The 24,793-nt window shown below is 41.2% G+C and overlaps 1 protein-coding gene and 1 pseudogene across 1 annotated transcript; both read left to right on the top strand.

The window, feature by feature from the left end:
* Positions 1 to 2,796: 2,796 nt before the first annotated feature.
* LOC146606811 (uncharacterized) lies at positions 2,797 to 14,739 on the top strand. Its single transcript, XM_085349382.1, has 14 exons — positions 2,797 to 2,900; positions 2,998 to 3,108; positions 3,238 to 3,363; positions 4,724 to 4,938; positions 5,076 to 5,169; positions 5,485 to 6,084; positions 6,186 to 6,237; positions 9,480 to 9,654; positions 9,748 to 9,971; positions 10,067 to 10,138; positions 11,981 to 12,186; positions 12,297 to 12,422; positions 13,145 to 13,252; positions 14,665 to 14,739. Exons 1-14 carry the CDS (start codon positions 2,832 to 2,834, stop codon positions 14,737 to 14,739), a joined length of 2,253 nt encoding a protein of 750 aa, XP_085205508.1. The 5' UTR covers positions 2,797 to 2,831.
* A 578-nt stretch (positions 14,740 to 15,317) lies between these two features.
* Positions 15,318 to 20,139, top strand: LOC146606810 (uncharacterized; annotated as a pseudogene).
* Positions 20,140 to 24,793: the final 4,654 nt, after the last annotated feature.

The following is a 24,793-nucleotide window of genomic DNA, read 5'->3' as shown; positions in this document are numbered from 1 at the left end:
ATAAACTTTTAACATATTTTCAGGCGAGAAAGTAGTTGTGTAAACATCAAATATCAGCTCGGTTTATCAAGATATCGCATATTTGCAAAAGTGCTTCGACGTTTTCGGAGACGTCTGCTACCCACCAGCTCGACAGCCAGCCGGGAGCTCGAGGTTACTGATGCGGCCGAGAACGGCACAACTCCCGGCACATCATTTTCAGATCACCGCGGACTTTCACTACTCGGGTTAAACGTAAGATATAAGTCACTTAGACAACCTAAAAATGTTATTGTTTGGCTTTTTTCAGTGTTTTGTTTGTTCGTGAGTAAATCGGTTTGGCTGAGATTAAAGTTATTAGATTAGATTAGATAAAATAAAACTTTATTAATCCCCCGGGTGGGTTCCTCCTTGGTTTTTACACAGCTGACTAAACGTCAAACAGAAAACTGATTAAACAGAAGTGTGAGACAGTCGAGAATTTATGCCAGTGTCCTGTTATATTTTAGATAGCAAGGAGCAGACGGCTGAGTTTAATAAACTCCACCGAGACAGCGGTGACGCTAATCAGAAGGCTAGACTGTCCAATTTCACGGCCGTTTACTTCCGGCCTACTCGAACTTCTGAGGACCCGGCCCACGTAGACCGCGAAGGCCAGGTCCTCAGGAGGATGCAGCCCATGAATTTGGACACGACCACTGTGGGAGACGCAGCTCGCTGGTGGTGATCAGTGTTGGGTAAGTTACTTTAAAATAGTAACTTAGTTACATTACTAGTTACTTCTCTCAAAAGTAACTCAGTTACTTCAAGTTACTCGTTACTTTCAAAGTAACTAGTTACTAGGGAAAGTAACTTTGGTTTTACTCAGAATTCTCTTGTTAATGTGTTGCTTCCATAACTTTGCCAGTCTTCTAGCTTGCTTACTTGCCACAAGTGCACTGTGCCACCTACCAATAGAAAGGAAAAGATAATGTGCATATTTCCACGAGAGAAATCCCACGCCAGGACCGTCATTGACTGCTGCCATGATTCTAGCCTACGTCACAGCGTCATGTGCGCCTTTTACATCCAACACAAAAACTGCAGTCGTGGTGCTTTCGATTGTACTCAGAACTCGGAAATTCTGCCTCCTGAATAGGAAGATGTTGGTAACACCAGACTGCAGATGAGCTGCATACAGGGCTGGACTGGGACAGAAAATTGGCCCGGACATTTTGACTAGGAAAAATTATAAAGCCTTTGAATGAAAACAAACGCTGTTGTGACAGTGATGTACACTGTTTTGATGGTATATATGCATCAATCTATCAATCGTTTGTTGTAAGATTCAGATAATTATTTTTTAAAAGCTAGACATTTTAAATGAGAATAAGAAAGAAAAGTATTTCTTTGTGCCCACCTCTCCCTGTTAATGCCCTACCTGGCCCCCCTGGCAAAACTTTGCTAGATCCGCACCTGCACAGTTACCAGCTGTCAGCTACCTAAAAAAGGATCCTGGGGTTATTTGTCTCTCAGAAACAGTTCATAACTTCCCTTCAACTCATTCATGTCACCTAAAGGGTAAACCTGTTTCTCCATCACCTGTTCAGCTCTGATGATCCAGTAAGGACATCTCCTGGTTTCATCTTCATGTTTCCCTCTCACCAGATAACCAAACCGACCAGCAGCTTTTTTGCAGCTGTGGCTCCAGCAAACATCAGCTGATACTAGAAATTAATATTAAATTCTAACAACAGCTGATCAAGCTTAAACGTGCTGCTGTTGTTTAGCGCGACATCTGCTGGTTTCCTCTTTCGGCGCAAAGTGGGCGATAAACAAACAAGAGAGCCGATCAGCTGATCATTGATCAGTTTTCATGATTGAAGTAGAAACGGGAGAGGGAGGGGGGAGAATGAGAGAAGAAGAGGCAGCTGTGCAGCAAAGACACAGAATAACTCCAGCTTTGTGTCTTTTTCATTGTAGCTGAATTACGGGACAAACTGTTCCCTTTCACCTCAATAAGAAACGCGTAATATTTTCTCTGAATACCAGACGGGACGGTTGACAACTCTAATAACTTATGAACAAAATAAAGTTCAACATCATTAACTTCATAGCACCCACCCAGCTGTATAGAAACTCCGTCATGCTAGCTAGACTATTTTTCTAAATCATAGTGTTTCTGTAATGTTCAAGTATTTTTGGCTAAATATATTCTTTTTGTTATCTTATACTATTTCTCCTAAATATCATGATCAGCAAAATTATCCACACCCACCGCCGCGCTATGAATTGTGGGATATATGGGAACACGAAGCGTGCACCGGACCACGCTTGATATTTGGGGAAATCGACGGCGCATTTGAAGTACACTTCGAGTTGGGACAGTTGTCACGTGGCGGTGACGTAATCGCACTCAAAATGCGTACTTCAAGCGTGCGGTCTCTGAATTGGGACACAGCCCCAGTCTCCATTTCAACTTGTGTTGAAAGTGCGGACTTCAAATGATATTCTCTTAATTGTGTTAATAGGCCACGTAAAACCAGAGTTATGATTCGAAACAGTACAAACGGTGTTTTCTGAGGACAGCGCTACCAAACACTCTCCGTTGGCGACCAAAATTTTAAAAACAAAATTAAAAAAAAAAAAAAAAAAAGGATGCATGTCTGCCATTACCTGCCAAAACCGGAAGTAACATAATATTTTGTGGGAAACGTAGTTTTTCCCCTCAGGGCCTTGATGAACCTATACTGGTGGTTTTAAGTTATGTCTGACATATGTCTGTGCAGTTTCTGGGATGCTTAGATCTCAAAATGCACTGTTGGAAATTATTTTATTTTCTATGTTTTGTTTTGTTACTTTTCTAAAAACAGATGGTGATCTTTTCTAAAAGCGATAGGACAGGTGTGGAGGAGAGTGAAGCAAGAGAATGGGTTCCTAAGGTGGGCAAGAAAAATCCAGCTAAGTTTCTGTAAATATGTTGTTTTCACACATCCATGGAAAATGAGCAAAATATATATTTTTCTGCTCTAATAACAGTCTGTGAGCTCATCTGAAGATGATGGGACAGATGACTGGAAACCCACACAGGATGAATCTGAAGGCTATTCAGAAGAGGAGGAAGAACAAGAACGTAAAAGGATTCCTAAGGTAGCCATGAAAAACAAAACTGGGTGTCCTATGCCACAAAGAGATGTGAAATTCATCCTCAGTTTCAGTGCTTCCACAATCTATCTATCAAAAATTAGCCAAACATATTGTTGTCTTCTCTGAAAACAGATGGCGGCAGCATCTGAAGAGGATGGGACACATGATAGCAGACCCACACAGGATGAATCTAAAGATGATTCAAAGGATGAAGCAGAACATTTGGGACAAATGATTCACAAGGTGGCCATGGAAAAGGTAAAATTTGTTCTCAGTTTCAATGCATTCAACAAAATATGTCTTTGTATTCTTCTGCGTCAGATGGTCAGCTCATATGAAATATGCAAGGAGTAAAGGTATTGAAGGTACATGAGTTTAAATAGCTGGAGTCAAGCATCCAAAGCAACAAGCAGTGCAAAAGGCCAGGCAGGGGATGGCAGGGCTCAAGATGCTAAGATTTTGTTTGGGAGTGACCAGAATGGAGAAGATTAGAAATGAGTGCATTAGAGAGACAGCTCATGTTGAGCGGTTTGGACACAAAGTTAGAGAGGCAAAGCTGACATGATTTGGACATATGTAGAAGAGGCATAGTGAATATATTGTTCCATATGGAGCTGCCAGGCAGGAGAGAAAGAGCAAGCCCTTAGAAGAAGTTCGTGGATGTAGTGATGGAGGATATAGATAGGGTTGGTTTGATGGAGGAGGCGGCTATGGATAGAATAAGATGGAGGCAGATGATCCACTGTAGTGACCCCTAAAGGGAGGAGCCAGAAGAAGAAGAAGAACTCAGCTCATTTGAAGAGGATGGAATAGATGATGGGAAACCTCCACCAGATAAATTCAAAGACAATTCAGAAAAGATGAGTTTAAGGAAGAAGTGAGTTAGCTCCAGTCCATTTTTTCAGAATCAGAATACTTTATTGATGCCTGGTGGAAATTATTTTTTTGTTCCAGTACATGAGTCACTTATTAATAAATAGCTGAAAAAGAAACATGTGTAGTTGTAGCAGTAACCAGTGTGTTAAGTGGATGCGTTGTACAGGGAGATGGCCACAGGCAGGAAAGATTTCCTGTGTCGTTCAGTGGTGCTTTTCGGTACTCTCAGTCTCTCACTGAATGTGCTCCTGTGACTGAGCAGCATGTCATGGAGTGGGTGGGAGGTGTTATCCAACATTGTCTTTATTTTGGACAACATCCGCCTCTCCGACACCACCTTGAGAGAGTCCAGCTCCATCCCCACAACATTACTGGCCTTACGGATCAGTTTATCAAGTCTGTTGGCCTCTGCTACCCTCAGCCTGCTCCCCCAGCATGCAACAGCATAGAGGATCGCACTGGCCACAACAGACTCGTATAAAATCCAGAGCATTTTCTGGCAGATGTTGAAGATGTTGTTTAGTGAGGTCATGAGGAGGAGTAGTAGTGGGAAACGTACTCATGATGAATTCAAAGACAGTATATATATTCAAAGAAATATAAAGGTCAAATCAAAAGTAGTCAGAATTACTAACAGTACTGCAGATAATTTATTTTCATTGGCATTTGTAAATATTAAGTAAGAGTAAGACAAAAAATAAAACTTTTTTAGTAGTTGTATGCGTCTTCTTTTTGTGTACAGGGGGCGTTCGTGAGCAGTGAGTTGCCACAGAGGACAGAGGAACGGCAACAGGTTGCTGTCGCCTCAAAGTCTCAAAGGCATCACTATGTCAGAAATGGACACAAGTGTCCCATATGTGGACATGTATATGCTGATATTGTTCAGCACCTAAGAGTCACAGAGAAGGTGGTAAATGAAATTGAGCTGCTTCTTTTGAGCCAATTTTCTCATCGGCAGTAAGTGTCTTAATAAATTCTGAAAGAGACTAAATTTACATGTTTTCGAATCACTGCATTTATTTAATTGCTAACTTTTATATACACCCAATTTCTATTTCATCCTACTCAGCATTTTATTTTGACTATTTTTACAGCTTTTCTACAAATCTGGACTGTCCAGTCCGCTTATGTCAGTCAAAACATCTTAATCGGCTTGATAAGCACCTGGAAAAGGTCCACAAATTACAGGTATGTTATTGACTTTGTGGTGTCTCTGTGTGGTTTTTGTGTGTTGGTGAGGCAGCCCTTGATCTCTGGAATCAGATGTTTATGTTAAAGGGACTTACATTTAGCACCTTGCATTTTACATATTTGTTACTCTGGTGAAATGAAAGTCTTCCAGTTTCCATAGAAGAATACGGTGGTTCTTTCTTTGTCCGTATGCTGTATTTATATAATGTTCCTCGAGCTCTAGAAAGCATGTTGTGTGCATAGATAAAAACATGAAGGATGCCCAATTAATTAAAATCTAATCTTAATCCTTTCTAATGCTAACTTTTTCAGAAACCTATGATTAAACTTTACATGCAAAAGGCCAAGGACAGATGCGTTGCTAAGGAACTTGCACTTCTGAGGGTATCAAATCCCACACCGCAAATGGTCTCACATGTGGGTGAAGTGGATTATACAGTGATTGAGGAGGGCATCTTTAGGGCACTGGAGGCAAGGTCCAAGGTTGCATCCCCTATAGCCTCTTCCAGCAAGGCTCCCAGTGACCATGCTATACTGAACCATCGGCCTGCTCCTCCCTCTGACAGCAAGGCTCTGGGTGACTCTACCAGACCAAACCTACAGCCTCCTCTCTCTGCCAGTGACACTCTCAGTGACCACACCATCCCAATTATGCAGCCTCCTTCTATCTCCAGCAGCAAGGTTACTTGTCATTCAACAGGGGTATCTCCTGATGTTTTAATCCCAAGCAGTGCACCTTACTATGCAGTACAGCAATGGAGGGGACGTCCTCTCCCGAGGACACCTGCTCCTGGTTGCAAAAACTGTCAGATACTGTTCACTGAGCTACAGGTGGTGAAGCAGTTGCTAGAGTGTGAAATTGAAAGGAATCATGAGCTCAAGCAGATACACTCTTCAACCAAGCGTGCAAATGTGAGTATTGTTTACCTCCTGTGATTGTACACCTCATTGTGAAACATTCTTTCATTTACTATTGATAAACAAATCTGGTTAATGATTTTTTTTTATTTCAGGTTAAATATAGCAGACGGAAACGGTTTTCACTCAGCAAAGCCCCTCACTATGGTAAATAATATATCTTATCAAACTTACTACTGTAAATTAGGGGTGGGCGATTGAAACAATATAAATTTGGCCAACGATAGAGATTTTGACTATTCCGCTCTACCGCGATAGTGCATGTTGATGATGTCATAAAGCTGCGCCTGTTTTGGTCGAAAGCATCGTAGCTACAACCATTATCATCTGCAAATTATGCCAGGTAACAGTCATAGCAAAGAGATGAAGCACTTTTGAAATATGGGGAAAGCCAAAAACTGCGCTTCCTCCACTTGCGTAACATTGATTCATTAATGTTGAATTCTCTCGCAGCTGGTCTATTCCCATCTTGTTGCAGTATACAGGGAGTGCAGAATTATTAGGCAAATGAGTATTTTGTCCACATCATCCTCTTCATGCATGTTGTCTTACTCCAAGCTGTATAGGCTCGAAAGCCTACTACCAACTAAGCATATTAGGTGATGTGCATCTCTGTAATGAGAAGGGGATGCAGAGGGATGCAGCAGTCTCAAAATTGCAAAGCTTCTGAAGCGTGATCATCGAACAATCAAGCGTTTCATTCAAAATAATCAACAGGGTCGCAAGAAGCGTGTGGAAAAATAAGCGAGGTCAAGCGTGCAGCTGCCAAGATGCCACTTGCCACCAGTTTGGCCATATTTCAGAGCTGCAACATTACTGGAGTGCCCAAAAGCACAAGGTGTGCAATACTCAGAGACATAGCCAAGGTAAGAAAGGCTGAAAGACGACCACCACTGAACAAGACACACAAGCTGAAACGTCAAGACTGGGCCAAGAAATATCTCAAGACTGATTTTTCTAAGGTTTTATGGACTGATGAAATGAGAGTGAGTCTTGATGGGCCAGATGGATGGGCCCGTGGCTGGATTGGTAAAGGGCAGAGAGCTCCAGTCCGACTCAGACGCCAGCAAGGTGGAGGTGGAGTACTGGTTTGGGCTGGTATCATCAAAGATGAGCTCGTGGGGCCTTTTCGGGTTGAGGATGGAGTCAAGCTCAACTCCCAGTCCTACTGCCAGTTTCTGGAAGACACCTTCTTCAAGCAGTGGTACAGGAAGAAGTCTGCATCCTTCAAGAAAAACATGATTTTCATGCAGGACAATGCTCCATCACACGCGTCCAAGTACTCCACAGCGTGGCTGGCAAGAAAGGGTATAAAAGAAGAAAAACTAATGACATGGCCTCCTTGTTCACCTGATCTGAACCCCATTGAGAACCTGTGGTCCATCATCAAATGTGAGATTTACAAGGAGGGAAAACAGTACACCTCTCTGAACAGTGTCTGGGAGGCTGTGGTTTCTGCTGCACGCAATGTTGATGGTGAACAGATCAAAACACTGACAGAATCCATGGATGGCAGGCTTTTGAGTGTCCTTGCAAAGAAAGGTGGCTATATTGGTCGCTGATTTGTTTTTGTTTTGTTTTTGAATGTCAGAAATGTATATTTGTGAATGTGGAGATGTTATATTGGTTTCACTGGTAAACATAAATAATTGAAATGGGTATATATTTGTTTTTGTTAAGTTGCCTAATAATTATGCACAGTAATAGTCACCTGCACACACAGATATCCCCCTAAAATAGCTAAAACTAAAAACAAACTAAAAACTACTTCCAAAAACATTCAGCTTTGATATTAATGAGTTTTTTGGGTTCATTGAGAACATGGTTGTTGTTCAATAATAAAATTATTCCTCAAAAATACAACTTGCCTAATAATTCTGCACTCCCTGTACTAATAACTAACCTTGTATTGTGGAATAATCTCAGTTGTTCTCTTGACTGAAGTTTGGCCCGTGTATAGCATCTTGCTATGCGATTGCATTTGTCCCTGACCACCAGAATCCCTCACGTTAACTTTTATTGAGTGGAAACAAAAGCTGGTGTTCATCCTCCAGCTTCACTGTGCTAATGTTATGCTAACATTGCTGTGTCGCTGGCAATCACGTAGCACAACATTATATACCAGGTAGTCCAACTTCAGTAACCCTGCAAACGCCACTGCTGTTTAGTTTTCTGTCTTCAGAACGGAGCCCAGCAGGGGACATGGGAGAAAAAAATTAAGACTGACTTTTGTGAGATCTCGCAAAACTAACTCAGGATCTCGCAAAAGTTGAATTCCAACAATGGCGGCAGCTACTTAGTTGTAATGTTACTCTTTCTGGGTCACAAAATACACTTTTAAGATATTTTGAAGCGTGAATGTAGTTGTGTAAACGTCAGATACCTGCTCGGTTTACAAGACATCATATATTTGCAAATGTGCTCAGACGTTTTCGGAGATCTGACACCCACCATCTCGAAGCTAACAGGAGGTCGAGACCTACTACAGCCGGGAGGAACACCGCTCTCCCGGCACATCGTGCCTCGACCTCCCGGTCGGCTTCGAGCTGGCAGCCTTCGAAGAATGCAGCTAAAACTTTTGCGAGATCCCGAGTTTGTTTTGCGAGATCTCGCAAAAGTCAATCTTAATTTTTTTTCTCCCATGTCCCTTGCGGGGCTCCGTAGGAAGTGGTAGCAGAGCTGTACATTTTAATTAGTTTCAAAAATCTCCCAGAACATGGTATGTCATTTTTAGGTGAAAGAATTTAGACCGTTTTTAACTCTGTGTTCGTTTGACTTTGGGACCTGAAACAGACAGAGTTTTGGACCCAGATTACTCCGCGAAGCTCCTCACTACGGCAGCCGTAATGCTCCGACAATCCATCAAGCAGTGCGGCTTACCAAAGTTGTACTAAAACATTTTTTAACAGATTTCTGCACGCCCAAATCGGTTCGAGGTCAGTAAGCACAACCAGAATTCATACATAAGGCACACTCTGGATTTTTGAGAAATTTAAAGGATTTTAAGTGTGCCTTATAGTGTGGAAAATACGTTATACAGAAGAAAATAATATATCGCGATATATATCGTTACCGCATGTGCTTCAAATTATACCCCAATATGGATTTTAGGCCATATCGCCCAGCCCTATGTAAAATGTATTAACTGGAGAGAATCTTACATAGTATGACTGACCATCCTGGAATAGGAATTCTTACTCAGTTAATTTGTGAAGAGTGAGTTCTTCTAGGCTAAGAATTGTTCTTCATTGAGGTTTTCTTTATGCATTGAGAAGCTTGAAAAAATATTTGTTTTGTCAACAAAATCCCCCTGATGTAAAAGACCTGAGGTCTAAATATGAGTGCTATACAAATGTACTTTGATATGATGTCTATTCTTGCCTCATCAGTAAGACTGGTGGAAGAATTTAGGGTCCATGCAGAAGGTGTGAACCCTAGCAGAAAAATATGTGACAATGCAAAGCAGCGGGCCACCCATGTCATCCATTTTCTGGAATTCATGGCAGACCCAGCGATTCCAAACGTTGACCTTCTGTTTCTGAGGAACCATGGAAAAGTCCGTGAGTAAGTGTTAAATTTGAATGATTATTAGTTTCTATATACATGTGTGCATATACAGTTTAACACATGAACTAATTTGTATTTTTGACTTTGGAGTTTTCTAGCACACCTGCAAGCAAAAGGGTTTAAACCAACAACTCAGAGAGCTTATCTCATGGATGCTATTGCTTTCATGAAATATATATTAAACATGTCACCACCACAAGTCAGACTTGGAAAAAAAAGGTTCAACGCCCTTTTGGTCGAACTGAGGGCACGTTACAGAGATGTTGGCCGTGAAGTAGTCGTGCACCAGCTGAATGTGTGGAGATCTAAGTCTAGTACGTCTATAATACATATCTCCACCTCTTTTATTAACATTATGTCATTAAAGTAGGTAAACTGTCTAAGGGATTGTGCTTACATTTGTTTTCAGACAGACTTGTCCAAGCAGAAAAACATGCTTTGTTAATTGAAGAGGCTCCCCAGAAGATTGCTGCCGCACTGGGTATGGATCACTGCAACGCTTAAATCTGTAAATAGATTGTATAATCCCTCTTAAGTAAAATTAACAGACTCCATGTCTGGGTTAAGACATAGCACCTACAGATCTTTACATCACTGTGATCCACACATTGAAATGGATTTCATGTCTTTTCTGTCTGATGACTACGTTTCTCTGATGTCCAGTTTAAATTGAAGAATAATGTGGAGCTTGGTTAAAAACACATCACCATTGCAGTGAAATATGTGCAGCTCTGGATTAAGATGGAGCCCTGCACATTTTGATCTTGTTATTTCTGGAATGATTGGAAAGATTATTTTCAATATTATGGCTAGAGTAAAGTGTAAGAGCTATTTGCACTTATAAAGAATAATACTAAGACTTTTACCTTTATTGTTTCATAAAAGGTGTCCACAATTTAGAGGTTAAGGGCAGGCACATAAGAGGAAAAAAAAAAATCCCAAAAAATAATCAGATTACTTAAACTCTACTTATCCAACTAGGCTGCTCTGAGGTAATGTTGAGTTTGTTCTTTTCTTTGGTGAAGAGAGGTTGGAGGAAGGATGAGCAATCAGCTGGGCATCTACTGGAATTATGATGTAAATTAAAATCCTTCTAAATTAACCCCCTAACACAGCAACAATGAGCAGACGAAAAGGAATGAATTCACAGGTTGGACAGGTTTTCAACTGTGAACCCCTTCGATCCAATCTTTTGGGCTGCTCATCTTGCAGAAGACAAAAATCTTTTCTTTACCTCACTTTTTCACCTTCTCACCCTTTCTCCCCCCTCTCCTACTGGACGTCACATCTTCTCACACCTTATCTATCAATGTATATCTATCTGACAAGATTTGACAAACAGTTAAAAATGTTTAAACTTGTAAAACGCTTCATTACATTTTCATTGTTATTCTTAACATAAAGAATTCACATTGAATCACATCTGGATGTAATCCCCTACATTTCATTCAGTTTATGTGATTCTACTTCAGTTAGATTTGTCTTTAGGACATTTTCACATGAACATTCATTGTAACATAATCCAATTTTCAATTCAAATGCTTTTTAGAATTCAGTTAATTGCCATTTATTTCTTTACTTTTTATCCAACTTGTTTTATGAAAACATACATTTTGTTTGCCAGATATTCTTTGAGATTAGTAGCTCCACTGTGTCACATTATACATCACACACCAAGGTCAGACACTCTGAGGCCTGTTATTAGAATCACTGTTATTCTATTCTCTCATTACACACACACACACACACACACACACACACACACACAAAGAACTCAGTCATTATAACAGCCATTTGTACTACTCAAACACTTTTGCATTTGTTATCAATATATTGATCAGATTTACATTGTGATTTCTCTTAGATTAAGAATAAAACTACTTTATAATTAGGAAAAGAGAGAAAAGCTCTGTTTTAGCACTCTGATCATTTTTTATTACATATGTTTTATATTTTAAGACCTTTGAACCATTGAACTCATCCAAGTGACTTCTTCAGTCTCAGCTGACTGCAGGTTTCCCCAATCTTTTATAAACAGTACATTTGCATAATGACTGAAACCAGCCCACTGAAGGAACAATGGGCTGGGAGGTCAGTTCCTTAATATTAATTATGCAAATTCTCATGACCATTGATTAACAACCACTGACCAAAACTCACTGATCAATGGCCATAAGTAACATTTAGAGTGGCAACATTTATGTGCCATGATGCCATCACAGCCAACAGATTTTACCAAGGTTATTTAAAAAAGCGAAAGTCAAGTTATACATTTATCTATACACTTACATTTACTAATATTTAGTAATATTGCTTTGCACAGCTGAGGACCCTGCAGAGGACACACTCCAGAGCCGAGCACTGACAACAAATGCAATTCCAACATGTGCAGCAAAGAAAAGGAAAAGGAGAGAGGACAGAGGATCTGTGCAGGACGAGGACAGTGAAGGATCTGAAAAGGAAGAGCAGCAGTCATCAGGAACAGAGGAGCTTTTAGACAGAACGCTCTTCCAGTGTAGCAGTAACAAGGTATGTGTGCCCTGATTCCCTTGGTAAGAGTTTTGATTGGTTGCACTTCTTTCATATATAATCATTTACTCCATCATGAACAAAACATATTTAATTTGTACCATAAACAGATGGTGAGCCCAGGTCAGGGTGAGGTTGCCTGTAGTGCTGGAACCACAATAAACGAAACTAAACAGGATTTGAAAGAGGAGGTGGAGCATCTACAAAAAGTGACATACCAGTTGCGCAAGAGAAAAGTATGTAATGTATGTTCTTGTACTTGTTTTAGTGTTTTTTTTGGGTCTGTGTTTCCACAAGCCCCGCTAGTTTAGAGACTTATTCCTCATAAAGAAGACAAGACATAACAGAACATCTTCAACTCGCTAGCTAGGGTCTTTGGTCAAGAACCAGCTCTTGGAGCTCACGCTCCTAGCCTGTGTCCAGCCCAAAGTCCTTCAAAGAGCAGCTCGCTGGCAGCTATTTATTGACAAACTGTTACAATATACATCACAGCAAAAGCACCTCCCTTTGTAAAACCTCCCAATGGTTCTAAGACAAGGCACTATGTGTGTGTATGTGTAAACATCTGTATGCATGTGCAAGAATGTGTGTCTGTATGTATGACTTCCAACTGTTTCTAACAACATCATTAGTCATAAAATTGTAATCTCCCCCACACCCAATATATGGTTCAATTCCTGTATTGGTTCACCATGCACAAAACTGTGAAGCCATACAAAGGGCAGGAAGCTTACCAAACATCAAACAGAATCTTCACAAGGGACGTGTCTACAATAATCCTCCCCCAGCACAGAGTGGCTGGAGAGGTGGGCAGAGACAAAGGAATGTCCTGATCCTATAGATTGAACTCAGACCTTACAAATTTAAGAAACACAATGACAACATCCAACAATTAGACTTAACAGTTTTCACTGATTACTAATCTTTTACCTTTTTATTTTTACTTTTCTAAAATCAGATGGTCATCTTTTACAAAAATGATAGGACAGGTGTGGGGAAACTCACACAGGAAGACAATCCAGAAGAGGAGGAGGAAGAGGATGAAGCGAGAGAATGGGTTCATAAGGTGGGCAAGAAAAATCCAGCAGTTTCTGTTTCCACACATCCATGGAAAATGAGCAAAATATACACAGGGTGGGCCATTTATATGGATACACCGTAATAACATGGAAATGGTTGGTGATATTAAAGTCCTATTTGTGGCACATTAGTATATGTGAGGGGGCAAACTCCTGAAGATGGGTGGTGACCATGGTGGCCATTTAGAAGTCGGCCATCTTGGATACAACTTTTGTTTTGTCAATAGGAAGAGGGCCATGTGACACATTAAACTTATTGGTAATGTCACAAGAAAAACAATGGTGTGCTTGGTTTCAACGTAACTTTATTCTTTCACGAGTTATTTACACGTTTCTCTTTGTTCACAGCCATTGACTTGTCGAATGGCTGGCCTAGCAAAAAAAGTAGTGATGGAGGATATAGATAGGGTTGGTATGACCAAGGAGGTGGCTATGGATAGGATAAGACTGAGGCAGATGATCCACTGTAGTGACCCCTAAAGGGAGGAGCTAGATCAGGGGTGCCCAATCCCGGTCCTCGAGAGCTACCGTCCTGCAGCTTTTAGATGCATCCTTGTTCCCACACACCTGAATCAAATGAATGGCTTGTTATCAGGCCTTTGCCAAACATGATGGCATGCTGAAGAGATCAAACCATTTGATTCAGCTGTGTTGGAGTAGGGATGCATCTAAAAGCTGCAGGATAGTAGCTCTCGAGGACCGGGATTGGGCAGGCCTGAGCTAGATGAAGAAGAACTCAGCTCATTTGAAGAGGATGGAACAGGTGATGGGAAACATACACAAGATCAATTCAAAGACAATTTAGAAAAGATGTGTTTGAGGAAGAGGTGAGTTAGCTGCAGTCCATTTTTAGTGAGGTCATGAGGAGGAGTAGAAAGCTGCAGTAATGATCGTACTGGTGTATGTATAACACCAGCAGTGAGTTCTAAGTACTTGGAATGTCCTAAAAGTATTTGCTAGGAAATCAGCACTTGTAACTTTTACCAAATGCTTTTACTCACAAATAGGGGGCTGAAGTCCATTCCTGGCAGTTTGATTTGTTTCTAAAACCATAAATACCAACATGAAGATGGTTTATAATTTTTTTCTTCTTGCATTTCTGTGTGTTATATGTACAGGACAGGGAAACAGCGATGAGCTCATTACCATTACAACACCAAATACCAGTTGTTATTCTGAATTCAGTCACTCTCAAGACACCCATGGTAAGAACAATTGATAACAAATGTCAACAAAACTGTAAATCACACCTGATGACATTTTCTTTTACAATAAAGATATGTATGTTTTGAAATAAGATCTTTGCCTTTGTGTGAAACTGATTACATTTCAAGTTTTCTTGTACTGAGGTGTGTGATCTCAAAATTGCTTTAACAATTGTTTGACCATTTCTCCACAGATGGACAAGGTCGCAGTGGAGGTCCCTCCTGGTGTAAGAGCACTACAGCATAACAAATCTGAACATTACATCTAGATGAGCTAAAGTAACCTTGTTTTTCTTTGTCAATCATAATTTTTCAGATGCAGCAGGTCTATGTAAGCCAAGACACAGCAATGACTGTGACTCAGAGTTCAGAAAAAAGTGTGATTCACCAAACCAGTTACTTGAAGAGGCTAACTTTTCATCAGTCAACTCTCTTTGACGACACCATACCCAGATCTGGTAACTGGAAACCAGCAGCTGTAGTAAAAATACACAAGTTCAAAGAACTTTAAGGTGGAGTGGTATTTATTTATTTCTCATATGGTCTTAGATAACAACAAGAAAGACCAAAGTGGAATGTCATCTGCAGCAATAATAACCTCAGGTAAATATTAACATTATATTGCACAATATGAACAATGTTAAGTTAATCAGTAAGTAAATGATTATTTTCTTAAAATAAAGAACAACTGGAGGAGAAAGAGATACAAGAAGAGTCTCTGGAGAAGATGAAGAGTGAAGGCAAAGAAGGGAAGAGAAAAGAAAATGTACAGCAGGAGCCTCTGGAGAAGATGAGCGGCAAAAAGAAAAGGAAGGAAGAAAAGATACAGGCAGAGCCTCTGGAGAAGATGAGCGGCAAAAGGCAAAGGAAGGAAGAAAAGATAAAGGCAGAGCCTCAGGAGAAGATGAGCGGCAAAAGGAAAAGGAAGGAAGAAAAGATACAGGCAGAGCCTCTGGAGAAGATGAGCGGCAAAAGGAAAAGGAAGGAAGAAAAGATACAGGCAGAGCCTCAGGAGATGATGAGCGGCAAAAGGCAAAGGAAGGAAGAAAAGATACAGGCAGAGCCTCAGGAGAAGATGAGCGGCAAAAGGAAAAGGAAGGAAGAAAAGATACAGGCAGAGCCTCTGGAGAAGATGAAGAGTGAAGACAAAGTAGGAAAGAGAAAAGAAAAAGTACAACAGGAGCCTCAGGAGAAGATGGGCGGCAAAAAGAAAAGGAAGGAAGAAAAGATACAGGCAGAGCCTCTGGAGAAGATGAGCGGCAAAAGGCAAAGGAAGGAAGAAAAGATACAGGCAGAGCCTCTGGAGAAGATGAAGAGTGAAGCCAAAGTAGGAAAGAGAAAAGAAAAAGTACAGCAGGAGCCTCTGGAGAAGATGAGCGGCAAAAGGCAAAGGAAGGAAGAAAAGATACAGGCAGAGCCTCTGGAGAAGATGAAGAGTCAAGCCAAAGTAGGAAAGAGAAAAGAAAAAGTACAGCAGGAGCCTCTGGAGAAGATGAAGCGTGAAGACAAAGTAGAAAAGAGAAAAAAAAAGTACAGCAGGAGCCTCTGGAGAAGATGAGTGAAGGGGGAAAGGACTCTGAAAATAAGGTGCAATTTATTCCATTGCTCCCAGTAAGCCCAAGAAATGCCTTATTTGAGGGCTTTTGCATTGTATTTGTTTTTGAAGATTCCACTTTTTTATTACATAAAAGAGTTGTTAATAAAAAGTGATCATCTAATACTGTGTCCAATGAGTTACTGTCACGTTTATTTTCTGGAATCACTGGTGCTCTCAGACTTGACATTATATAATTCCACCATATGTGAGATCAGTCAAATTAAGAAAGGAGACATGCTTCTTGAAGAAGTAAAAGTCAAAGCTTAAGATATAATGTCAGTATGTAAATGTTGAAGTTTTGGGGTATGTTGTACTATACAGTCAAACCATTTGATGCCATTTGGTCCTATATCTACACAAGTTTCAGTTGTAAAATCATAAGGCTAATAAGTTCACATAAACTTCATAACTTAATCAGAATGTACATAGAGGTCCTACCACTGGGGGAAAGACCAAGCACCACAATCTACCACATTTTCTGAACCACTTGCTCTCATCCACATAGGGAGCCGCATTGAACTTGTTAATCTAATAAAAGAAAAAGTGACCTCAATTTTGCAGCGGTTTGTTCTCCCCCCTGCCTGACTTTAAATGGTAAATGGCCTGCATTTGTATAGCGCTTTTCTAGTCCTTAAGGACCCCAAAGTGCTTTACACTACATTCAGTCATTCACACACTGGCGATAGCAAGCTACATTGTAGCCACAGCTGCCCTGGGGCGCACTGACAGAAGCGAGGCTGCCGGCCACAGGCGCTACCGGGCCCTCTGACCACCACCAGTAGGCAAACATGGGGTTAGTATCTTGCCTAAGGATATTTGGCATGCAGCCAGGAGGAAGCCTGGGATCGAACCACCGACCTTCTGATTAGTGGCTGACCTGCTCTGCCACCTGAGCTACAGCCACCCCAGAAACTTACTTTGCTTATAGAGTGGTGGTGGTCAGAGGGCCCGGTGGCGCCTGTGTCCGGCAGCCTCGCCTCTGTCAGTGCGCCCCAGGGCAGCTGTGGCTACAATGTAGCTTCCTATCGCCAGTGTGTGAATGGGTGAATGACTGGGGTCCTATGGACTAGAAAAGCGCTATACAAATGCAGGCCATTTACCATTTATAGAGCGCTATTTTGAAACACAGCCTGGGGTGATAATGCACTCATAGCCTGACTCGAGCACAACAGGCAAATTGTTCAGAAGAAAATGGGCAAAATGTTGAAACTGGGAGTGATAGAAGAGTAACACATTGTGTAGTGTTTCCTCATAATTCTTGTAGGGAACAAAGATGCGTCTATATAATCTATAATTGTTAATCAGTTCTTGATAATCCCCTTTCCGAAACACAGACTAATCAGTGATTACTACCACCTGGACTATTGAGTCTTGTACTAAATTAATCTGGATTAAGTTAAAACCACTAGTGCTAGGGTGACTTAACCAAAGTGAGATTGCCTGTAAAACATGGGGTGGAATCAAATTAGCTATACCAATGGCTGCAGAAAAGTGACAGTGGTCAAACAACATCATTGAGCATGACAAAACACTTTTGAAGACAGCAGTCTCCAGATACCTCATCATTGAAGACAAACGACACACATCTATTGTGGAGAAAATTCGGTTCAAATCAATTTTATTTATATAGCGGCAAATCACCACAACATTCGCCTCAAGGCACTTTATATTGTAAGGTAGACCCTACAATAATACATACAGATGTAAACCCAACAATCATATGACCCCCTATGAGCAAGCACTGTGGCGAAAGTGGGAAGGAAAAACTCTTTTGACAGGAAGAAACCTCTGGCTGAACCAGGCTCAGGGAGGGGCGGGGCCATCTTCTGCGACCGGTTGGGCTGAGAGAAGGAAGACAGGATAAAGACAGAAGAGAGAAAGAGATTAATAACAGATATGATTCAATGCAGAGAGGTCTATTAATACATAGTGAGTGAGAAAGGTGACTGAAGAAGAAATGCTCAATGCCTCATTGGAATCCCTCAGCAGCCTACACCTACAGCAGCATGACTAAGGGAGGATTCAGGGTCACCTGATCCAGCCTTAACTATATGCTTTAGCAAAAAGGAAAGTTTTGAGCCTAAACTTTAAAGTAGAGATAGTGTCTGTCTCCAAAATCCAAACTGGTTCCACAGAAGAGGGGCCTGAAAAGTGATGGCTCTTCCATTCTACTTGTAAAATACTCTAGGAGCAACAAGTAAGCCTGCAGTGCGAGAGCAAAGTGCTCTAATAGGGTGATATGGTACTACAAGGTCATTAAGATAAGATGTGGGGATGATTATTTAAGACCTTGTATGTGAGGAGCAGGATTTTGAATTCAATTCTGGATTTAACAGGGAGTCGATGAAGAGAAGTCAGTACTGGAGAAATCTGCTCTCTCTTTCTAGTCCCCGTCAGTACTCTTGCTGCAGCATTTTGGATTAAATGAAGGCTTTTCAGGCAGTTTTTAGAACATCCTGATAATAATGAATTACAGTAGACCAGCCTAGATGTAATGAATTCATGAACTAGGTGCAAGATTTGCATGACAAATTGAGGTATTCAGTACAGTTTCTATTACAACATTTTATTGAGATTGATGCCATATATAGGTTGTTCCCCCAAGGATCGATATAGTCTGTGTAGTTGGAATTACTGGGTGGTCCCATCATGCTGTGTCCACATCAGTCAAATATCTGTTGCAGTCAGCTGGACCACAATTAAATAATTCTGAGCAGCACTTGGCAGACTGCAGCAGCCTGCATGTGTGTGTTCCATGAAAATCAAAAGTAACAAAAACCCTGCCATTCCTCAAGCCTGAATCATTTCAGTCACATTTTCTCCTGGAGATGTCTAAAGACAGGCTGTCTTTTGTTGCCATAGAGACCTGAATCCCCCCCGAACACAGTGTAGAGATCTGGCAGGTTTTTGACCATAATTGCGGGTTGTCACCCTCTGGCAGTAATAGGGGGAATATGTAGCACACAAGCACAAACTCCTTGTCTTGGTACAGAGCTCTCACTGCGGGACCATCAACATCCAGCCATATCCAAACTCCTCCAGGGCACTTTTGGCCACATTTCCAGGTCTGACCACATCAGGAAGGTGGCACGAAAAGTCATGCTGGCATCTGGGGTCATGTCCAGTTATTCCATAATGAATGAAAACTGGCTGATTGTTTCATGGGTCATGGTTCAGTCTGACACAGAAAGGTCCTTGGAGCCCATGTACCAGGGAATGGCCAAGAGGTACAGTGATGCAGGAGTGGAAAAGGCCGGCTACCACTGGGTGGACAGGTAAAAACCGTAATCATCGTTGTCATTCAAACTGCTAATCTGTCTGGAAAAACTGAGTTTTTCTTTTTCAGATCAATTTGATGCACACACATAATATTCCATATACTTACATGTATTTGTATTTCTTACATTTAGGGATTGCTGTGCTCCATTTAAGATCCCAGACTGCATCCCTGTCGAAAATCTATCGTGGGATGCCTGAAAAACCACTCCTGCTGTTGTTGCTGCGGCCACATCTGGACCAGTGGCAAACAGCTGTGCCTCTCGAACCCACTACAACAAGAACATTATTGTAAAACTGGACCTGTTCCACTGCCTGAGGCGATTTTTGCGGGAGTGTACCTCTGAGCATCTTCCTCTGTTCAGCACTTTCTGCCAGCTTCTCTCTGCGGCATTCTCAGTGGTTGATCAGGCAGACCTGAAGAGGCTCCAGGATGCTTATAAGTTCTGTGGCATCCATCCTGCTAATCCCACAAAGCAACACATAAGGGAGCACTGCAGGATCCAAATACCACAACCCACTGAGCTGCTGAACAGAGTGGAAAAGGTCCTGAACCATTTTCACCTGGCCACAGACCCCAACAACGTCCCACTCTTCAAGCCATCCATGCTGAAGACGTGACGCAGTGCACATTCTGCGTGGCTGCCTAAGTGACCCTGAACTCTCAGAGGGTGTAATGTTTAGGTACGGTGGGACTCTTCAGCTTAACCATGTCCCTGGTGAAGGTGCCAAGGTCCCCATCTGGATTCCTGTCCGAGGCACTTCACAGCAGGAGGGTTATCATTTCCGTCTTTAACCCGCCTCCTCCTGCCCTGTCTACACCACTGACACAAGTCTCAATAGAGAAGATTGTGGAGGGCATCTTAGAAAGGCAACAGCAGCAGCAGCCACAGCAGCCACTTGGCAGCTTATTTCTAAATCACTTCATGTAATGATAACAAGCCATCCGTTCTCTAGTGGGGTCTCACAGCTTTTATCTTCATAATCTTTCTGGTTGATTTGTAATATTAGAAACATGACTGCTGTCTTTTATCTGTGTGACTGTACAGCCTGTTTCAGACATGACAACCAGACAGTGTCTGAAGTTATCTTTAATACATGCAACGCAGCTGGAGATAGTCCAGACACTTTCTCACTTCTGATGATAATATTTTTGGTTTAGGTGTTGTTGCTTTCTGGCTTGAAGCTTATCTACAAAAGCAGTTCAATAAGGAGAGATCATGTGGAAAAACTGAGCATGATTTATTGAGGTACAGAAATAAATGTAACTGTTAGGCAGTTAAACTCCAATGACCCATCATAGCAGAAGAAATCTCAGCAGTGACAGGATTTTGCACAAGCCACACCCCAGAGTCAAAATGCTGGTAGTGATGAAGATGGAGGCTGGGACAGGGTTCTGAGTGACCACGGTGAGGAGGAGAAAGGAGAGGAGGCGGGCTGCATAGCTGAGGATCTGAAACGCAGAATGGCAGAAGCAGAAGAGCAACAGATTTAAAGCATGCAGAGTGGAGGCTGGCATGCTCGGTGAAGGCAGGCAAGAGCATAACTGGAATAAAGTAATGATGTCAGTGCTGAGTTTGTGCTGGAAAATGAATAGATATAAACTGGCAGCCACCGGGAAGCAGACAAATGACTTATTACACATCTTCCTTATTGAAATTATGCATAAGCTTCATTTTCTATGCCAACAGAATGTATCTGAATTATAGTTTAAACTTTAATCTTTGTATTAAAAGTTGGATGTCTGGTTTGTGATGATACAGTTTATTCTGAGTTATGTACTTATGTACTGCAGTTGTTGTGAAAGTTTTCCATTAAATAAAGCCAACAGAGCCTTGGGTATAAACACCTCCTACAGAACCAAAAGGCAGTACACAGCTGTTTTCACACCTTTGGTCTTCCCCCAGAGAAAAGTTCACACTCCCTTGCTTCCTCTTACAGTGGAGAAGACAAAAGATGAACTTTTCCCGTGTGAATGCCTGCTTCCAGCTTCCTGAGATACCTTCCGTTAGCAACATGAATGTGTGAGACATTGAGGCATGCTAAAAGCCCGTGGCACCAAAGCATTGTACAATAAAATAATGTGAATAATACATAAATATAAATAAAAGATATTCCTTAACACAGTATAGGTACATAATACTCCACAGGCCAAAACACTATGATATAAATAGAATGATAATCAAATAATAAGAAAAAGCAAAGTGAAAAATACATTTTATCCACATTAACTAAATTAAAAATGGTGTTTATCTTTTGATAATGTAACACAGGCTTTGTCCCAACCAGGACTCGAACCTGCGCTCAGACGGTTCAGTGGAAAAAAAAAAATCATCTTTTACACTGGCTGAAAAGCTGCGATTTGATTGGCTGTTTCTCCGTTACACCGCGATGGGCCAGTCTGTGATTGGCTGGTTTTGTGGGACAAATATAACGGCGTAGAGAAAGAGAGAAAGAGTTGAGCACGCATGGGCAGAAATGTTGAGAGCACGAGCGACACATTGCGAGCGAGCGCAAATGCAAAAACTGAGCGAGAGGGGCTGCCATTGTGTGTGTGTGTGTGTGTGTATGGATAATAGCAAACACTGAAATACATTTTTTGCATGCAGGAATGAGTTTTGTTCGCTCAAAATAAATTTCTCCTCAAAATACATCATTTGCACCTGCAAACTTTTTTACGTGCGCTCAAATTTTTTTTTGCGTGCGCTCAGAATAGTGGCACAAAAATAAGGCCATATATTTTGACCTATTTTGACCCCGAAAATGGCGCATCAGGCCAAAATCCTTTCCACGCCCACCCCCGTGACATCACGCTCCAATGCCCTATGGTAACTAATGTTATAAAAATGTTCCGCCCCTAATGAGCATTTGAGCAGCCAATCAGAATCATCTATGTCATGTGATCATGAGTACAGCAGCGGATTGTTCTAGTGAGAGTTTCGAAGCACCATGGATGATGAATTTGAAGGTAAATGCACCTTTCAATTGTTTGCCAACCGCCAATACGACTGTCAGAAAGAAAGAAAGAAGAAAGAGTTTGAAGGTACCAGCTCTCAGGTATGAAGCTAACTTTCAAAAGTTATATGAGTACAAACAGGTACCTTGTCGGGTTTTTTTCGTTTGCTTGTTTTTGGTTGGGTTTTTTTTTTTTTTTAACCCTGTCCTGTCTGGCTGTTTTTGTGGCACAAATATAACGGTGTAGAGAAAGAGTTGAGCGCGCACGGGCAGAAATGTTGAGAGCGCCAGCAACACGTTGTTAGCGAGCGCAAATGCAAAAACCGAGCGAGAGGGGCTGCTGTTGTGTGTGTGTGTTAGTGATGGGTCGTTCGCGAACGAAATGGCTCTTAGAGCCGTCTCTTTGACGTGAACGACGCGAGCCGGCTCCTTATCGCGAGCCGTCACGTGGGTTTTTTTTCTTTTTCTTTCTCTCACTCTCTCTCTCTCTCGCACGTTTTTTCCGCTTCACTCTGCACGTGGGCAGAGGGGGGGGAGGGGCGGTAGTTACTCTCAGTAGCACAGGAACAGCCAGAGGGAGAGAGAGAGAAAGAGAGCCAGGGATAGAAAGGTATAGTAATCATCCACAACTATTTTCGGTTGCAGATGATAAAGGATTCAGAAAGTTTATTCATGCGGGCCCATATGACAGAGAATATACATGTTCTTTTTGTTTTCATATTATAATTTATATTTAATTGTGTTGTGGTTTGCAGTGTTTTGTGTTGTTTTCACTTTAAATTTGTAAAAGGAAAAAGATGAAAATTTAAATAGTTAAAAGTTGAAATGTGAATAGTTGATTTTTGTATTATATGATTTATTTATTACATTTTATGTGGATTTTGCAGCAAAATTATCCACACCCACCGCCGCGCTATGAATTGTGGGATATATGGGACCACGAAGCGTGCACCGGACCACGCTTGATATTTGGGGAAATCGACGGCGCATTTGAAGTACACTTCGAGTTGGGACAGTCGTCACGTGGCGGTGACGTAATCGCACTCAAAATGCATACTTCAAGTGTGCGGTCTCTGAATTGGGACACAGCCCCAGTCTCCATTTCAACTTGTGTTGAAAGTGCGGACTTCAAATGATATTCTCTTAATTGTGTTAATAGGCCACGTAAAACCAGAGTTATGATTCGAAACAGTACAAACGGTGTTTTCTGAGGACAGCGCTACCAAACACTCTCCGTTGGCGACCAAAATTTTAAAAACAAAATTAAAAAAAAAAAAAAAAAGGATGCATGTCTGCCATTACCTGCCAAAACCGGAAGTAACATAATATTTTGTGGGAAACGTAGTTTTTCCCCTCAGGGCCTTGATGAACCTATACTGGTGGTTTTAAGTTATGTCTGACATATGTCTGTGCAGTTTCTGGGATGCTTAGATCTCAAAATGCACTGTTGGAAATTATTTTATTTTCTATGTTTTGTTTTGTTACTTTTCTAAAAACAGATGGTGATCTTTTCTAAAAGCGATAGGACAGGTGTGGAGGAGAGTGAAGCAAGAGAATGGGTTCCTAAGGTGGGCAAGAAAAATCCAGCTAAGTTTCTTCTCCTGTAGTTAACGATGTAAATATGTTGTTTTCACACATCCATGGAAAATGAGCAAAATATATATTTTTCTGCTCTAATAACAGTCTGTGAGCTCATCTGAAGATGATGGGACAGATGACTGGAAACCCACACGGGATGAATCTGAAGGCTATTCAGAAGAGGAGGAAGAACAAGAACGTAAAAGGATTCCTAAGGTAGCCATGAAAAACAAAACTGGGTGTCCTATGCCACAAAGAGATGTGAAATTCATCCTCAGTTTCACTGCTTCCACAATCTATATATCAAAAATGAGCCAAACATATTGTTGTCTTCTCTTAAAACAGATGGTGGCAGCATCTGAAGAGGATGGGACACATGATAACAGACCCACACAGGATGATTCAAAAGATGAAGCAGAACATTTGGGTCAAATGATTCACAAAGTGGCCATGGAAAAGGTAAAATTTGTTCTCAGTTTCAATGCATTCAACAAAATATGTCTTTGTATTCTTCTACGTCACATGGTCAGCTCATATGTATGGAACACCAGGACTGCCATAATGAATTAATTAAATACACCATTAAATAATTAATTAAATGTGGCAATAATTAATTAAAGAGAAGATTTAGAAGAAGATTAGAAATGAGTGATGATGGGAAACCTCCACCAGATAAATTTAAAGACAATTGAGAAAAGATGAGTTTAAGGAAGAGGTGAGTTAGCTCCAGTCCATTTTTAGTGAGGTCATGAGGAGTGGTGGTAGTGGGTTTCGTACACAAGATGAATTCAAAGACAGTATATATATTCAAAGAAATATAAAGGTCAAATCAAAAGTAGTCAGAATTACTAACAGTACTGCAGATAATTTATTTTCATTGGCATTTGTAAATATTAAGTAAGAGTAAGACAAAAAAT

The sequence above is a fragment of the Diplotaxodon limnothrissa genome, unplaced genomic scaffold (genome assembly GCF_057381915.1).
Source record: "Diplotaxodon limnothrissa isolate DT_005_m unplaced genomic scaffold, D_limnothrissa_male_GT1.1 unmapped_scaffold_7, whole genome shotgun sequence".
NCBI classification, from domain to species: Eukaryota; Metazoa; Chordata; class Actinopteri; order Cichliformes; family Cichlidae; genus Diplotaxodon; species Diplotaxodon limnothrissa.
This window is presented reverse-complemented; position numbering and strand designations above follow the sequence as displayed.

What these genes read in the sequence shown, in the direction of transcription:
- LOC146606811 (XM_085349382.1), top strand. Translation starts at nt 2,832, where the DNA reads ATGGTGATCTTTTCTAAAAGCGATAGGACAGGTGTGGAGGAGAGTGAA. An exon ending in AACGTAAAAGGATTCCTAAG is followed by an intron (nt 3,109 to 3,237) that starts GTAGCCATGAAA and finishes CTCTGAAAACAG; the next exon opens with ATGGCGGCAGCATCTGAAGA. An exon ending in AACCATGGAAAAGTCCGTGA is followed by an intron (nt 9,655 to 9,747) that starts GTAAGTGTTAAA and finishes TTGACTTTGGAG; the next exon opens with TTTTCTAGCACACCTGCAAG.